Genomic DNA, 18802 nt, shown 5'->3' on the forward strand with positions numbered 1-18802 from the left:
ATGGTACAGAGAGACCGCCGAAGCAGCAGGTGGCGCTGCGAGCACCACGAGCACCTGCCCGCGACACCCTTTCTCTGAGCAATGGCGGGTGATAATGGGGGCCTCCCTCTGGGGGTGGCTATTATGAAGCCTGATCGCAGGTGCCCAGTAGTGTCCGCGCCGCAGCGGGAGCGCTGAACCTCGAAGAGGGTCGGAGAAAACATGGACCGTGCACCCTTTCGCGGGGGCCAGGGTGCCGGTGGCGGCGCAGAAAACCGCAGGCCGTGGGGCGAACTCACGCCGAGCGGCAGGCGGAGCGGCGGGCAGCCCCGGGGCGGGCGGGGTCCTGGAAGAGGAGCGAGCCGGCGGCCTGAGGAGGCTACTGACTGAGCACCGCACCGGGGGAGAGAGGAGGCGCGGCGGAGCGGACGGGCCCGGAGGTGACAGATACACGGCGCGGCCGGGGCGGCGAGCGAGCGGGCGGGCGCGTGCGGGACGCAGCCATGATCACTTCAGCTGGTGAGTGCGATCGCTGCCGGCGCCGAAAGGGAGGAGCCGCCACGCCGGCTTTTAGCTGAGTCAGGGCCGGTGACTGGGCACCTCCCGGCGGAGCGCCGGCCTGCGCGGCCCCTCGCTGCCCACGGCCCACCCCCGGCCCGGGGGCTGGCAGTCTGGTCCGGCGTCTGTGAGGGCCCGACGAAGACCTCGGCTCGGGGGAATCGCGCCGGGTCGTCCGCCTGGGCATCCCTCCCCAGGCACACCCCTTGCCCGGACCCGAGGGGCTTCTTGGGCCCTTCCCCGACCCCGGGGCGGGGGGCTTCCTCGGTTCTGTCCCTCCCGAAGTTGGCCCTGTGGGGCCGTGTGATCCCAGCGCTTCCTCGCAGGTGGTTAGGATGGGACGGCCCCCCTGTGCGGTCGGCCGGTAAGGCAGCCTAACTACTACAGAAGTGCCCTGGATCTGGCTCCAGCTCCGTTCTCCTTGGAGTCAAACCCGAAATTGCATTTGAGGCGGGTTGTTTCTGGGGCTGTTCCGAGAGTATTCGGTGCAGGCGCCCAGAGAACGTTTGTGTTCGGTGAAGACAGCCCCCGGAGACTGCATTATACTGATGCTCTACCTATGGTTGGGAGGCTAGGTGCTCCGTACATACTCTGCATTGAAGGAAGAATTCATGGGTGTGCGGAGCAGGTTTCATACACGCAACCATTGCATATGTAGATTCGGGTGATGACATTTGAAATGGGATAAGCTGTAAAGATCCAGTGGAGACTTTTTAAGCCCCCCCCCCCCCCCCGCCATCCCCCGCTACAGACCGATTTGCATATAGCTGTGCACAGCCTTGGTGTTTTTTGCTTGCCGGCTCACACACCCTTTTCTCGTCCTGTCTTATCTACGTTTGTCCCACAAGTATTTTGTTGTAAACAGACTGGGGCTCAGACTAACTTGTAAGGAGCCCAAACCCATACGTTTGTGAGGATTGCTGCAAGGAATTGATGGAGACCCTAGAGACACAAAAGCTATTTTCAGAGACTTCAAGAGCTGTCACCTGTACCTGGAATTAGACTTTTGTCCCCACGGGATACAAATGAGATGAATTTTAGTTCAAATAGGAAAGAGTTTTTTCCAGTCACAGCTCTTTAAAGGTAAAATAAGCATGAAGTTTCTTGCCGCTTGTAAATGTAGGCCTCATTCTGTTTCACATCCGTCCACTGCCACAGCTTCTTATTAGCCCAGACCACCTTTATCTTTTGCCTGGGTTTCTGTAACAGCCTTAAGATTTTGTTTTTTCCAGTGTTATCTTCGTACAGTCCATTTTTCTTGTAGTCAGAGTAATTTTTTTCAAACTTTAGTGTCTTTTTTTTTTTTTTTTTTGCTTAAAATCTAGGGATTTCCATTGTGTTTAGAATAAAATCCAGACTTTTAACCAAAGACTTACATAACTGGATTCCTGCTTTGTCGTATACTACTTTCTTCCTCACTCACTACATCCTATTCATACTGGCCTTCTTTCTGTTCCTTGAATATGTCAGTTTCTCTCCTAACCTCAGGACCCTTGCACATCTTGTTCCCTCTTTCTAGACTCTTTTTCCTCGAGTTTTCCCTTAGCTTCTCAATCTTTAGTCCCAGTTCCAATGTTAGTCTTTCCTGATCATTCTTTTAAAATAATGCTGCCTGCCTCTCTTCCCCTTAGCTGTCCCCTCCCTTCATCACAGTCCTGTGATTACTTTGTTTACTTAGCTGATTACTGTCTTTCTGGTACAATTTTGGGTGGCAGACTTTGTTGGTTTCGTAATCCTTAGAGCACTGTCAAGCAGATAGCAGAAGTTCAGAAGTATATTTAGAACGAGGGAATCAGGGGCGCCTGGGTGGCTCAGTTGGTTGAGCGACTGCCTTCAGCTCAGGTCACGATCCCAGGGTCCTGGGATCGAGCCCCCATCGGGCTCCCTGCTCGGCCGAAAGCCTGCTTCTTCCTCTCCCACTCCCCCTGCTTGTGTTCCCTCTCACGCTGTCTCTCTCTCTCTCTCTCCCTGTCAATTAAATAAATAAATAAAATCTTAAAAAAAAAAAAAAGAACGAGGGAATCAACTAATGAAATCAATAATTTAATCCCTAGAGTATTTTAAGGAGAGGCTGAAAAAGCACTTAGTGGGAATATAATAGAATTTAAACCTATTGCGAATGCCAAGAGTAATGATCTTTGAGGTCCTATTCTGAGACTCTGTGGTGATTTAATATATTTGTTACATTTACTGGATTACTTACCAGCCTTTGCTCAGAACCTTTTGTCACCTTGTTTCCTGTCCTGTGTCTCACAATGGCTTAGGATCTGTCCCAGGTGCTAAACAGGCTAGCTTCACAGTTTCGGTGTGGATTCATCAGTTAATTCATTCATTTATTCTTTAGTCACTTGCTAGGCACTAAGAACACAGTGGTGAATAAGAGGTGAACACGTATGAACACATACTGTTAAGTTTTTCAAAAGACTTGTCAGCAAAAGGGAGTGGAGAGATAGAGATAGGTTGTTGCAGGAGAGAGATGTGAGATTGAGTGGGGTTTTGTGTTTTTGTGTTGTTTTTTTTAACGTAATATAGGCAAGTAAAGTGAAATTATGCTAAAAAGCTTTAAAATAGTAACCCCCCACTCCTCTTTCCTCTTCCTCATCCCTGCAGATGGCCATTTTCAACTTTTAAGCTGTTTCTTCTGGCACATACTTTGTATTTATAAATAACATCCAAATATTACTGTAAACTGATTGAACAAGTATAGATAATGTCCACTTACTTTTTATTATGGCAGAAGAGATTTTTCTAGCAACGTAAACTTTTCACATTCCTTATATACTTCCCTCTCCCCCCATCCACAGGAAAGTTCTATTTTGTTTTTAAGTTGGGAAATAATTGTGTATGGAGTGTAGAGTATTTGATTTAGTTGTGTTCCATGAACAAAGGCTGCATTTCTAAGCCAGGACAACCAGGTAACAAATTAGTCATAAGTAATACCAAACAGGGGAGTGTAAAAAATTCATCACCTCTTTTGGTAAAAGCAGTTCAGATACACCATTGATTGATGATAGGCAATGGGTAGCATTTTTAGTTAATGTTGATGAAGTGTTCTGCTGTTTATGATCTGTTCCACATTTAAAGCATTCTTGTCTATCAGCTATTCCCTATCACTAGTTCACCAACCCCCATTACATTTTTTTTTAAGATTTTATTTATTTATTTGACAGAGGGAGAGAGAGACCAAGTAGGCAGAGAGGCAGGCAGAGGGAGAGGGAGAAGCAGGCTCCCCGCTGAGCAAGGAGCCCGATGTAGGGCTCGATCCCAGGACCCTGGGATCATGACCTGAGCCGAAGGCAGTCGCTTAACCGGCTGAGCCACCCAGGCGCTCCCCCACCCCATTACATTTTTTAATCTGTCTTCTCTGCATTCTGTCAGTTTAGCCTCTCTGTTCTGGACTTGTCATACCAAACTAGAGTACCAAGAAGTTCTTTCTGTCTGCTTTTATGCTTTTAGAATAGTAGTATCTCCTAGCCAACACCATGGTGTAGTTTAGTTGGCTAAATGTTGTAACCCTTCCTGTATGGCTCTTTCTAAAGACTGCTGGAGCTACTTGGCAAACCTACACTTACCAATTAAAAATGGCTACATCTGGGGCGCCTGGGTGGCTCAGTTGGTTGAGCGACTGCCTTCGGCTCAGGTCATGATCCTGGAGTCCCTGGATCGAGTCCCACATCGGGCTCCCTGCTCGGCGAGGAGCCTGCTTCTCCCTCTGACCCTACCCCCTCTCATGTACTCTCTCTCTCTCTCATTCTCTCTCTCTTAAATAAATAAATAAATCTTTAAAAAAAAAAAATGGCTACATCTCCCAAGTAAAGTTGTCTTGACACTTTTTAATCAACTCACAGTTTCTTGTTTCTTTTTTCTTTTTTTTAAAAGATTTTATCTATTTATTTGACACAGAGAGAGAGCTCAAGCAGGGGAAGCGGTGGGCAGAGGGAGAGGGAGAAGCAGGCTTCCACCAAGCAAGGAGCCCAGTGCGGGACTTGATCCCAGGACCTTGGGATCATCCCCTGAGCTGAAGGCTGACGCTTAACAGACTGAGCCACGCAGGCACCCCTCAGCTCACAGTTTGAATTCAGTGTTCCAGAATGACTTTTAAGATCTATATGGAAAACATATATACGAGAGACAGTTTAGTTTTCTTTTTTTGTTTGTTTTGTTTCTTTGTGGTCTAAGGACAGTGACTTCCCATGTATTTTTTCTAAAAATCCCTTTGGTATATGACTATATTTCAAGCTGTATTCTTTTGGAGAGGATAGTTTCCTTCACTTTCCAGTGTGTGCTAACACCTCACGGTCATGTGGGAAACACTGTGCTTGGGTAGGTGGAAGTCAGAACAAGTTAAGATTGCTCTCATTTAACATACCTTCTAGGTTACTTGTGATATAAAGGAGGTCCCTTAATACAGGCTTTTTTTTTTTTTTAAGATTTTATTTATTTGACAGAGAAACACAGCGAGAGAGGGAACACAAGCAGGGGGAGAGGGAGAAACAGGCTTCCTGTGGAGCAGGGAGCCCGATGCGGGGCTCGATCCCAGGACGCCGGGATCATGACCTGAGCCAAAAAGGCAGACGCTCAACGACTGAGCCACCCAGGCGCCCCTTAATATAGGCATCTTGAAATAATTGATATATTTTACTCTGTTGAGTTGATGACTACACCTTTTTTTGTAAGTAATTTTATAACTTTTGGCTTATTTTGTGTGAATAAATTTTTTCTAAAATTGGGAAAATTTCCCATTTTGATCAGTAAGCTAGGCCAAAGATTCTCAAACTATAGTATCAGTATCACAAGGAAAACTTGTGGCCCCATAACTGGACCCCATCCCCACAATTTCTAATGCAGTAGCTCTAGGATGGGGCCAAGAATTTGCATTTTTAACAAGTTCCCAGGTAATGCTAATTCTACGGGTCCAAGGACTGCACTTTGAAAACCACTGAATTTGGCAAATAATGTGATTTTGTGGTGGCATGAAGGTTTGATAACACAACTCTTAAACTTTGAAATGTAAACATTTACAATTTTAAAGAATAATCATTCTAGTGAAGTCACTCCTCAAAAAAATACTTATTTTTTCCAATTGTGATATATTTTGACTAAGCAGTATCTTCTCTCTTAGCAGAAGATTATGGTTCATAATCATGATATGCCTTTTGTCTTATAGCTGGAATTATTTCTCTTCTGGATGAGGAAGAACCACAGCTTAAGGTATGAGTTGAAGAAAAATTAACTGGGGTTAATATGCATGCTGTGAAACTCTGAATTTAGTCATATTTGTGTATTTTCCATCATTTAAAATAGCCATCTTACCAAGTCTGTACCCATTCAAATATAGCCCCCCCCCCCCCCCCCGGAAACTATTTTGGCAATAGCAGTTGATTTTCCCTAGAGCTTAACAAAGCTAAGGTAAATAATTCTCAGTATGGCACCAGAACACTCCCCGCCCACCCTTGTTTCTTTATCAAAGGAAAGCACAAAAAATTGTTTCTTCTCTGTCACATATTTTTAAATTACTTGTATTTGACTAAACTTTGGAACATACCTAAAGTGGCTCTACACACCTGAATTCATTTATATCTAGTAATTAATTGTGTATATACAGAGAAGATGCTCATTATGATAAGGAATGAACTATGGCTAGTCTGATGTTTTATGATTAAAAACAGAAAGGAAACCTGTAAACCCAAGAGAAAACATAAGTCAGTAAATTTTTGTATTTGTCATAGATTAAAAATTTTAGTAAATATGATTGAGAATTTGGCCATTGATTTGTCAGAAACTTTTTTTTTTTGTAAAATTTGTAATGGTAAGTCAAAATCAAATTTTATTTTTATCTTCTACAGGAATTTGCACTACATAAGTTGAATGCAGTTGTCAATGACTTCTGGGCAGAAATTTCTGAGTCTGTAGATAAAATGTAAGAAATTATTTTATTTGTATAAATTGTATTAAAGTAGATCAACTAATTCTCTGTGGATGTGGGTCATGTGGCTTTTAATTCAATTAGGAATTTGCTGCTACTAAACATACTTAGATTTGGGATTTTTAAGGAAAACCAGTTTGAGCTAGGCTTATACTTCCTAATTTCTTTCAGAGAAGTTTTGTATGAAGATGAAGGTTTCCGGAGTCGGCAGTTTGCAGCCTTAGTGGCATCTAAAGTATTTTATCACCTTGGGGCTTTTGAGGAATCTCTGAATTATGCACTTGGAGCTGGTGACCTCTTCAATGTCAATGACAACTCTGAATACGTGGAGACTATTATAGGTAATTATTTTCCATCTGGTAAAGCTTTATCTTGGCTTCTTTCTTGCTGTAGTGCATATAACATTTTTTTTCCTGAATTACTTCTTGCTGTTGCTGAATTTAATCTTAATTGGAAGTTCACAATCCTATAATCGTATGCAGGCTGAGTTTTTAGATCTGCCTTCCAGTTTGGGGATTATTATTTTTTGACATAATGAACAGTAACATTAGTAACAGTAACAGTGAAGACACTCACCTCACAAAACATTTTAAGAATGAATCTAAGAAATTATTCAGAAACAGCCTAATCAACACAAAGGTAGTTATCTTAGGTTATGGTTATTGTTACTCCAATGAGCATTCTGTTCTATGAAAAAATTAATTATTATGAGTAACGAACTAAATGACAGTAATTTATAGATTTGTTTCTAATACCAGAAACCATTATTGACTATCTCCATTTTGCTAGGCACTATGTTACTCATTCTACATGGCATGGTTTATTCCACAGCTGCTCCATGAGAAAGGTGCTATCCCTGTTTTATGAATGAAAAAAACTCGGGTTTTGAGATGGTAGAGACACATGACTGTTAAATAGGAGGGTCAGAATTTAAAACTCAGGCTTACTTCAAAATCCATATTGTTTCTACTGGCAACCATCATTTTTTCATTTATTTTTGAAGTGGGGGATAGCATACTGGCGAGACTTTGGGCTCTCTATCTTGTAAATTAAACTATAACTATGTAAGGTTTTGTTCAAAGATTTGTAGCTTTAAAAAATGTTTGAAAACTCCTGATCTAGTAGATGAAAGAATGGACTACATACCCTTCAGACAAGTCTGTAGGAATATAGTTACAGAGAGCACAAGGGTGTGTTCTATTATAGGTAATTATTTTCCATCTGGCAAAGCTTTTAAGAATGAATCTAAGAAATTATTCAGAAACAACCTAATCAACACAAAAGTAGTTATCTTAGGTTATGGTTATTATTACTCCGATGAGCATTCTGTTCTCAGTGGTGTGCAGTATATATATTTTTTTTAATTGCTAATTTAGAAGAGGTCCGCATTATTCACCTGAACCCTTAAGAGGAGGATTTGGGTATTCTCTTTCAGAAATTGGGAAGTGCTGCACAAGGTGGTCCAAAGGGATACTTTTTTTTTTTTTAAGATTTTATTTATTTATTTGACAGAGAGAGACACAGAGAGAGAGGAAACACAAGCAGGGGGAGTGGGAGAGGGAGAAGCAGGCTTCCCGCCGAGCAGGGAGCCCGATGCGGGGCTCGATCCCAGGACCCTGGGATCATGACCTGAGCCGAAGGCAGACGCTTAACGACTAAGCCACCCAGGCGCCCCCAAAGGGATACTTTCAAATGTCTCTGATATTCCAACTAGAATTCTGCATTCATGGTTTTAAAGTTTTTTCCATGGTATTGTGAAAATGTTGCAGTTAACTTACTGCTGTTGGGGGCTCACTGAATTGGAGTTTTCATCTATAAATCCTATAGAAAGAACAAGTGGTTTTAAAGAATAGACCATAACATTTGAAACATGGAACACTTTCTCTATATTGAGTTAGAAATGGGGAGTTAAATACACTTAACCTCTTTTCTCTTATTTCAGGAATTTTTTTTTTTAATGAATACTGATAATTTTTTCAACAATGATGTACAAGTGCTTGCATTGCTACTATTTTCCAAATCATGTTTTAAACAGGACTGTTGGTCTATAAGGGGCTATGAGGTGGTAGATGCCTTCCCTCTCTCTAAATGCTATGTACCATCTTAGCTTATAGAAGGCAATTGTTGATAAATAGACCAATTCTGTTTGCTTTTCTTTGTGTGGCAGTGGGGTTCACCCTTCTAGTTTTGTAGGGACTTTTAGAATGGATTATTTTGGTGGCACCTGGCTGGTGCAGTTGGTTGAGTGTCCGACTCTTGGTTTTGGCTCAAGTCTTGATCTCAGGGTTGCGGGATCAAGTTCAAGCACAGAGCCTGCTTGAGAATCTTTCTCCCTCTCCCTCTCCTCCCCCTTCGCCCGTGCATGCACTCGTGCGTGTGCGCTCTCTGTCTCCCAAGTAAATAAATAAAATCTTTAAAAAGGAATGGATTGTTTTGAACGTCAGTGAAATTTGTGAGGGGATACACAAAATAGAATTTGAGAAAGGCTTTCTAGGATCTTAATGAATATTATACATCCAGAAAATTCAAGACTGGTAAATTTTTTCTCTGTTCTAAAAAGACTTCAGCTGGGAATGAGACTAGATTCTGGGATATAGTTATGATATAAACCTGGTAAATGAAAGCATGAACCTCATTTGAAACCTGGGAGGCATATTTTTTCCCCTTTGGTTACAATTTAAGAAAATTCCCCGATTGTTATAATTCGGAGGTTCCTTTCTGATAGGGTAGGTGTAATGTTTCCTCACTTAACTACATTTGGTTTAAAAAGCTCATATTAGGGCCTGGTAAAGATTTTCTGCAACCAGAATTGTTTAAGGTCTGCTTTGTGACTGCCACTTTATCCTTATTAACTATATGTAAACCTGCGTAATTCTGTCTGGATGAACTCTGAATTTGATATATTCCAATTTATAAAAGGACTCTGTTTCCCCCAAAATACAGATCCATTTAACTTGAGCCATCCAGTGGGCCAGTAATTCTTTATGCTAATTCAAATCATTTGTTTCCCAGGGCTGTAGTTTGCAACTAATTAATCTTGTTCATGTACCCTTTCTTCTCTTTGAAAGGGAGAGTGACAAGTCAATGAGTTATAGAGAGTATAAATATTTTATGTCATTCACTTGGGTAGCTATTTATCTTCCTTATGAAGGTGGAAGAAGGCTTAGGGAAATTCCCTTTATTGGTTATTTCTTACAAGTTTAAAGTGTGATTGTAAAGTAGTGTGAGTTAATAAACAAACTTAAATATTTCTCAACAAGTATACTACTGGCCCCCTTCAGTATGTTGCCCTGTCCGCCCCATTCAGCCAAATCATTGTGTAATGTGAAAGCCAAATCCTGCATGTATATACCACTGCGTGAATTTTAAGGCAGCAGTGGCAGTGGGAGTAGGGGTCTGGGACTGGGGATTGCATAGATTTCACCCACCTTACTTTGCGACAGTATTTCAGCAGATTTGCTACAGTTGCTGGAAAGGTTTTTGGAAATCTTTGGAATTGCCTTTAGAACCTGTGGCACATTTCAGGTTATTCATCAGTATTTTACGAGGATGATTTAGACATGGCCTCTACTGTCAATGAGCTAATAGTTTCACTAATTTGAAGAAGTCTAGTAATTTATTGCTATGTGATAATTTTTACAATAGGTCTTTTTTAATATCCTCAGTAATGGCAAGTATTTGTTTTTGAAAGTGAAACAGTAGCTATTTGTAGCCAACTCTGTCTAATAAGCAATATAGTTGAGTAATATAATTTTGGTCAAAATATAATACAAAGATAGAAATGTTTTGAATACCGTCAGCCTCATTGGAATTAGTATGTAAGCCCTCCAGTATAACTGTTATGAAGGGAATAGTATTAATTTGAATGTATAACTTCTGGAATTTAAAAGTTTTGAAATTTGCTTATTACTCTATAGTTATTCCATAAATTGTTTTGATTAAAAAATGAAGGCATTTGTCTTTTCTAGTATTTAGCCCTATTTATAAGGTGATTCGTTATTTTATTTTTCTCACAGCAAAATGCATTGATCACTACACCAAACAATGTGTGGAAAATGCAGATTTGCCGGAAGGAGAAAAAAAAACAATTGACCAGAGATTGGAAGGCATTGTAAATAAAATGTTCCAGCGATGTCTAGACGATCACAAGTATAAGCAGGCTATTGGTATTGCTCTGGAGACCCGAAGACTGGATGTCTTTGAGAAGACTATACTGGAGTCGGTAGGTAGATGATGTGATTTTAGAGATTGTTATTGATGGGGAATTGGCAAGGCAAGTCATTAAAACTAAAAACTCTGGGTACTGAAGAGAAAACCTGATTTAGAAATGATAAGGTGCTCTTTTGCCAGATGTTTTATTTTCATGTTTATATATGAACCTTGGCTGTGTTTTGTGGTCATCAAATACCTGCTTTTATCTTACCACATTCATTCCTTTGAAGTCTTGCGTGGGGAAGTTGTTTTAATTATCCTGCCCTTTTTAAAAAGCCTATACTGACAAACTATGTTAATGCATTTATTATGGCTAAAACTACAGATTAAATTCTTGGTTTGGGGGTGTTTTGCAATAATTACGACAGTTGTAGTAAGTCGGTGTAAGAAAGTGGTCAGGAAGGTGCATGACTGAGTTAAATGGACATTTGATCTTCATGCCCACTTTGCCTGACTCACCACCTATCTGTCTCCATGAGCTGGCTGTCTATACTGCAGCCTCTCCTCAGTTCCTAGATGTACTATGCTCCATTCCCCTTACCAGAAGTATTGCCTCTGCCAAAAATACTCTTTCCTGGGGCACCTGGGTGGCTCAGTCGTTAAGCGTCTGCCTTCGGCTCAGGTCATGATCCCGGCGTCCTGGGATCAAGCCCCTAGATGGGCTTCCTGCTCCATGAGAAGCCTGCTTCTCCCTGTCCCACTCCCCCTGCTTTTGTTCCTGCTCTCGCTATCTCTATGTCAAATAAATAAATAAAATCTTTAAAAAAAAATACTCTTTCCTTTCTTTACCTGCTTTTTTGCTGTTCAAGATTGAGAGTTCAGCTCATCACTTGTTTACACATACATCGATTCCCAGCCCCATACCCTCCTCTACCCCTACTGCAAAGACTAGGTCCAAATCTTCTGTTAATCTCTCCAAGCTTTATGTTTTTTCATAACGTTTACCACTATAGTAATTAATTAATTGTGTTATTTGGTAGTTAACATCTGTGTTTAGCAGCAGTGATAAGATTTAAATGAGTAAATGAATGAGAGACCTAATGTGATAGAACTGAACCTAGTTTTACTTAGTTTCATTTCTGGGCAATTGTAGCCTCTCCTTGTCTTCATGAGAATAGAATTAAAATACTTGCTTTCGGGGCGCCTGGGTGGCTCAGTCATTAAGCGTCTGCCTTCGGCTCAGGTCATGATCCCAGTGTCCTGGGATCGAGCCCCGCATCGGGCTCCCTGCTCGGTGGGAAGCCTGCTTCTCCCTCTCCCACTCCCCCTGCTTGTGTTCTCTCTCTCGCTGTGTCTTTTTGTCAAACAAATAAATAAAATCTTTAAAAAAAATAAATAAAATACTTGTTTTCATTGACTCAACAAATATTTTTTGAGTGTCTACTCTATGTCAGACATCGTTCTAGGCATTGGAGGTGTCGTGGCAAATGACACCAACAAAGTTTCTTCCCAGGTAGAATAATCGCTGGAGGAATAGGCAGTTGAGCAAATAAAAATATAAAGTAAATGAGTGACAAATGTTCAAAAAAAGAACAACGCAGAGTAAGAAATGCATTCGTTTTCATCCCAGAGCATGTGGATATTACTTAAGTTTTATGAAACAGTACCTACTTTCGCTACTTCTGATGTAACTGATATTTTAAAATTGTATTTCATCAGAAATGCTGGTCCCATAAAGTTGATTTCACTAGTGGGTCACAACTTGTTTTTTGAGAAATACTCCCGTAGCTCTTCAGTATGCTTACTTATGTTGAAGGACTTTTATAGGTTGGTATCTCAGATATTGAATACACTTTGGAGAACTGCGAGATATACATAGTCTGGAGTCAAAATTTCCTCAGGAAGAACACCAGCTAATGTGACAGCACTCAAAGCTTGAGTCACTCAGAGCTGGAGAAATAGTTCTGTCATACTGTGTTCCTGGCTGTCAAGTACAGACAAGGCAGTAAGACATGAGGACTAGCAAGCTTGGAGACAGAAGGATGAAGGACTTCAGTAGTCAGTTTTCAGTTTTACGAAGAACATAGCCATTTGGTATATGGACATTTGCATATATCTTTTTTTAATAATCAACAGCACCACTCTTATGGTATTCTGTGTTCACATAGTGAGGATTCAGGATGATCATTAAATATTGTTTTCAACCCATTTTTTCATGAAAACAGGGAAATAGGTAATTTTCTTTAAGATTTTTATCTAAAATGTTGATTTTTAAGTTCTGTTGTTGAAGTTGCAGATAAATCTTTGGCTGTTTAAAATACCTAAAGAACATGGATTAAAATAATTTGATTTCTAAATAAACGCAGTGCTTCAGTAAGCAGATAGATAATGATGTATCTTGAAATTATCTCTTTCAGAATGATGTCCCAGGAATGCTAGCTTATAGCCTCAAGCTCTGCATGTCTTTAATGCAGAATAAACAGTTTCGGAATAAGGTACTAAGGGTTCTAGTTAAAATCTACATGAATTTGGAGAAACCCGATTTCATCAATGTTTGTCAGGTACTTATATTACATTGTTATCTTACCTCACATCACACTACTTCATGCTGCACTGCTGGGCCGTGCATTATATTACATGACATTATTGTTACTCTGATGGTTTCATACATGTATCTCAGTTGATCTTCATAACAGCCTGTGACGATTAAGGTGTACACTTACGTTCTTTTTTACTGGTAAGAAACAATCTTATAAACCTAAAAAACTTTTGTTATAATGCATCCTGTATATTCTTTCTACATTTTGAAAGTATTCTAAACATTTAAAGAAATTTTGGAAACTAGGTTAAAAAAAAAAATAAAAGGTAGAAGAAGAGATAACAACAGTACATATGTTGTGTCATTCTAAAAAGAATTTCAGGTGTAAAAATGATCTTTGGTTTTATTACCCAAACAGAACCAAAACATTTGGGTATATTTTATCTCTTTTCATGTGTGAATTTGCTTGCACATTTTTAAAAAATAAAGATGGTCCAGAAAATGCAAAGTGTATCTTTCCCTTTCCCCAGGTCTTTTCTCAAAGATAATGCATAGGTGTTTTTCTTTCATTTATTAGCAGGTCTTTTTAATGGCTACATTGTATTTTATTGACTGGAAGTGTGTAAGTTTGCTTTTTAACAGTTATCATACTGTATAAATTTTTGTATTCTGCTTAGAGCATAGCACTGTATCACAGGTTTTACTTTTTCACTGTAATGTGTTCCCATGTATTTTCATCCTCTACACATTTTTAAAATTAAAATTTAGAGTAATGCATCCTTTTTTAAATGCTTTTTGAAGCAAGTTTGAAACATAGAAAAGGCTGGAAGAAAAGTCATTTATATCCCCCAAAGTCAACATTTTAGTTTATTTCTTTTCACTTTTCTCTATATAGCTTTTTGGAGTTTTGTTTGCTTCTAAATATTCTAAATAGTTTTTAATAGTTTTTTTTTTAATTGTTGTGTTTTAAAACTTATATGAAAAACAGTAGTCCTCTGCTCACCTGTGTATTTCAGTTTTATTCCTCAGAGACAATTTTCTTTTAAGCTGTTTTATTTCTTGTTCCTTCAAAACTTAACTTTTACATTTTAAAATATATATTTTATTGAATAGGTAATAGTACATTCTCGTGATTCAAAATTTAAAAAGAACCAAAGGGTATACAATGAAAAAAGTCTTTCCACTCCTTTCCTTTGACTCCTAAGTTCCTTTCTCTGGAGGCAAACAGTATCAGTTATATACGTCCTTCCAATTTTAGCATTTTTCCATGTTCTCAGTCTCACAAACTCTTGTTCCAACTCTTTCTTGACTGTGCAGTAGTCATTTAGTGGATGTACTTTGCCTTACTTAACAATTCCCCTATTATTGGTCATTTGTTTTCATTATTTCCTATTCTTAATGTGTAATAACTTTGATTAATGTGTTCATTTTGAAATTAGCTATTTGCTACTTCAAGGAAACAAAATTTAAATTGAATTCCTAAAAAATAAAAATCCTAAATTTATTGGATAGTTTTGTTAAAACATATGACAGATCGTAAGAGTGATAAGAGAAATATGTCAAAATGGTCATTTTAGTGCCTTTTATCCTGGCCCAGCATGATACAATGTGTGTTAAATGAATGAATGACTCCTATAATTTATGGTTAAGCAGAAAATTCAAATTAAGGAGCACTTGATAATAAAATACAGATAAGATTTGAAGAAGCCAAGATTCACTCACCTACCGTTATTGAGTACTAGTAATTGCCAGGCACAATCAGATGCCATTTTCAGGAAGACTTTGTCTAGTGCCAGGATCAGAAATGGAGTGCTAGAACTGGAATTAAAATTTTAAATTAATTTTTTTTTTAAAAGAAAGAAATGGAGTGCTAGAACAGTTCATCTGCCCCAGTTTGTCTGTGCTTATATTTTAAGGTTTCCTATATTATTAACCGTTTGTCGCTAAGTATTTTGTAGACACAGTTTTCAATTATTATGTAATTGTTCTTTATCTGCATTTCAGTGCTTAATTTTCTTAGATGATCCTCAGGCTGTGAGTGATATCTTAGAAAAACTGGTAAAGGAAGACAACCTCCTGATGGCTTATCAGATTTGTTTTGATTTGTATGAAAGTGCTAGCCAGCAGTTTTTGTCATCTGTAATCCAGAATCTTCGAACTGTTGGCACCCCTATTGCTTCTGTGCCTGGATCCACCAATACGGGTACTGTTCCAGGATCAGAGAAAGACAGGTATAAGTATCTTTTTCTGCATCAGAACTAATTGAACAATCTTTATTTCATTTTGCAAATAGGTGGAATATTCTCATAGATCACATAGTCTAAGAATTAATTTCAGAATTAGCTTTCTTAGTTGTAAAGTCTTACTAAGGCTATTGCTCTGCTGTTTTGCACTTTGCTGGGCACATTAAAGAAAACCAAAGAAAGGGACCTTTCTAGAAAGAAATGGAAGTGATTAATAGGGAGGGCCAATTGCATATATGCTAATCAAGTAAATTAAAAATTTCAGATGGGTGGGGTGCCTTGGTGTCTAGTTGGTTAAGCATCTGATTCCTGATCTCAGCTTAGGTCTTGATCTCAGGGTCATGAGTTCAAGCCCCGCATTGGGCTCCACACCCAGTGTGGAGCCTACTTTTAGAAAAAAATCTTAGATGGGTTAGGTGGGCTGGATTTTAGATATTTGGAAAGTAAAAAACATTTCCAGCTTTTTGTACTTTTATTAAAACTAAATATACATTTATTTTAGGCTAATACAGTATTAGGTTTTATTTTCCTGGTTTTTCTTACATATTTAGACCACTTAATAAAAATATTTAAATGTGTCTTTGTTATGGGGCGCCTGGGTGACTCAAGTGTCCCAACTCTTCACTTTGGTTCAGGTCATGATCTCAGAGTCGTGAGATTGAGCCCCATGTTGGGTTCCACGCTGGGCATGGAGCCTGCTTAAGATTCTCTCTCTCTCTCTCAAAAAAAAAAGTGTCTGTTATGCCACCTTTTTCCTTTTAAAGTTGTTTACACAGCAGTGAGAGTTGTTTTTCTGAAACCTAAATGTCACTACCCTCTCAGCCTCCAATACTTTACAAACACATTTCATACAAAATTCTAAGTCTCGAGCATGGCCTGCAAGGTTATACATGATCTGTCCTCTCCATACCCCTCAACTCATCTCTTGCTGCTTTCTTCCTTACTTACTACTTTCAGATTTCACTGGCCTTCTAACTTGTCCTCAAAAACACCAGAAATAGTCGTGCCTCAGTAAGGTTTTCTTGAATTTTAGTTTTTAGTTTTTGTTTTCTTCCCTTTATTTTTCTTTTTGGGGGCCTATTGTTATATGTAAGTTAGATTTTCTTTGCCTGTCTTCTGTTCTTCTGTATTTCTCACTTTCTTTTAGTCCTTTTCAGCTCTTCAGTTCTTTCTTTTAATGGAATAATAATGTAAATACTATAAAATGCACATATCCTGATGATACAGTTCAGTGAGTTCTGACCAAATAAGCACCCATATAACCATCACCTCTATTATCATCCCAGAAACTTCCTCTCTGCCCTTTGAGGTCAACCCCTTGCCCCTGAGGCAACCACTGGTTTGATTTCTATCAACATAGATTAGTTTTGCCAGTTCTTGAACTTCATAAAAATGTATCATATAGTGTGTATTCTTTTGTTTCTCCTCCTTTCGCTCAACATGTTTGTGATGTGTATCTGTTTTTTGGGTGAATCAGTAACTTTTTTTCATTATTGAGCAGCATTTCATTGCATGAATATACTAGTTTGTTTATTCACTCTTACATTGATGGACATTTGGGTTGTTTCAGAACAGGACTATTAGGAACATTCCTGTACAAGTCTTTTTGGGGACAGATGTTTTCATTTCTCTTGGGTAAATACATAGGATTAGAATAGCTAGGTCACAGGGTATATATGTTTAAATTGGTAGGAATCTGCCAGACTATTTTCCAATGGTTTACCCTCCCAGCAGAAATGTGTTAGCATTCCATTTGTTTGTTTGCCAACATTAGATGTTATCAGTTTCTTTAATATTACTCATTCTAGTGGTAAAACTGATGTTTTGTTACAATTTTTTTTAAAGATTTATTGAGAGAGAGAGTGAGCGAGAGAGAGAGAGAGCACAAGCCAGAGGGAGAAGCGGGCTCCCTGCGAGAAAGAGCCCAAGCCAGAGGAAGAAGCAGACTCCCTGCTGAGCAGGGAGCCCGATGTAGGGCTCAATCCAAGGACCCTGAGGTCATGACCTGAACTGAAGTGAAGAGTTGGACACTTAACTGAGCCACCCAGGCGCCCCATAATAAAGACACATTTAAATATTTTTAATAAGTGGTCTAAATATGTAAGAAAAAACAGGAAAATAAAACCTAATACTGTATTAGCCTAAAATAAATGTATATTTAGTTTTAATAAAAGTACAAAAAACTGGAAATGTTTTAAGGCAGATGTTAACCGACTGAGCCACCCAGGCGCCCATGTTTTGTTATAATTTTAATAAAGGAATTTGTCAGATATATTGTTAATATTTTCTCCCAGTCTTTGGCTTATCTTTTCATTTTATTGGTGGTATTTTTTGATGAATGAAAGTTTTTATTTTTGATAATCCAGTTTTCCATTATGTATCCCAATCAGAAATTCTTTGCCAGCCTCAGGGTTGTAAAGATATTCTGCCACACTTTTTTCTAGAAGCTATATAGTTTTAGGTTTTATGTTTAGGTATGTGGTGTAGCTTAGCTTAACCCTTTGTATGTGGTGTGAAGTAGGAGTAAATACATGGATATTTAGTAGTTCCATTACCATTTGTTTAAAAGACTGTCCTTTCCCTATTGAATTGCCTTGGGGCCTTTGACATGTGATATGTTGATAGATTTCTCTGTTCTTTTCTATTTATCTATTTGTCTTTCCTTATACCAGAACCACAGTATCTTTATTAACTAAAGTTTATAGTCTTGAAATTAAGTCAGTGGAAGACCTAAAGTTTTGACCTCCCTCCTCTCTCCTCCTCTCCCTCTCACTGCCAAGATTGTTTTGGGTCTCTTGCATTTCTGTAAATCTGGGAGGATTCTGATGGGGATTGTGTTGAATCTCTTCAATTTGGAACAAATTGAAACCCTTAACAATATTGGTTTTATAATCCATAAGCATAGTATTGTTCTTCATTTATTTAGATTTTCTTTAATTTTTCTCAGCAGTATTTTATAGATTTTAGTTCAGAGATTTTGTACTTTTTTTTCTTAAATTCATTCCTAGGTATATTTTTTGATGTATTATAAGTGGTATGTTAAATTTCAATTTCTAATTGTTGCCAATATGTAGAAATACGATTGATTTTTTTTATATTAATGTTGAATCCCACAACCTTGCTTAAATCACTTATTAGGTCTAGTAAGTTTTTTTTATAGACCCTTCTATAGAATTTTCTACATAGGAATCACATCATCTGAATAGAAACAATTTTACTTCTTCCTTTATAACTTTCATGCCTTTTCCCCTGTTTGTTTTTCTGCATTGGCTAGGATTTCCAATGTTATTCAGTAGACCTTAGAGTGAACACCCTTCATTCCTGATCTTGGGGGATAACATTTGGTTTATTTCTTAATTTAAAATTTTTCTTTCTTTCCTTGTCCTTTGTTCGTGTTGTGTTTAT

The 18802-nt window shown here is 38.8% G+C and overlaps 1 protein-coding gene across 2 annotated transcripts in view; it reads left to right on the forward strand.

Moving 5' to 3' along the window:
• The first annotated feature begins 332 nt into the window (after nt 1-332).
• Nucleotides 333-18802, forward strand: part of PSMD1 (proteasome 26S subunit, non-ATPase 1) — a 90239-nt gene continuing 71769 nt past the window's right edge. The window contains exons 1-7 of one of the 2 annotated variants that reach the window (XM_064587226.1): nt 333-498; nt 5705-5748; nt 6384-6457; nt 6635-6804; nt 10480-10685; nt 13033-13176; nt 15159-15385. In XM_064587226.1, the coding sequence (XP_064443296.1) occupies nt 483-498; nt 5705-5748; nt 6384-6457; nt 6635-6804; nt 10480-10685; nt 13033-13176; nt 15159-15385 (881 nt within the window). In that variant the 5' untranslated portion in view covers nt 333-482. The remainder of the gene's footprint in view (nt 499-5704; nt 5749-6383; nt 6458-6634; nt 6805-10479; nt 10686-13032; nt 13177-15158; nt 15386-18802) is intronic. The other variant, XM_045867761.3, reaches the window with a different exon arrangement.

This window comes from Mirounga angustirostris, unplaced genomic scaffold, assembly GCF_029215605.1.
Source record: "Mirounga angustirostris isolate CCGP_5_RB_7025 unplaced genomic scaffold, mMirAng1.0.hap1 SCAF_3, whole genome shotgun sequence".
NCBI classification, from domain to species: domain Eukaryota; kingdom Metazoa; phylum Chordata; class Mammalia; order Carnivora; family Phocidae; genus Mirounga; species Mirounga angustirostris.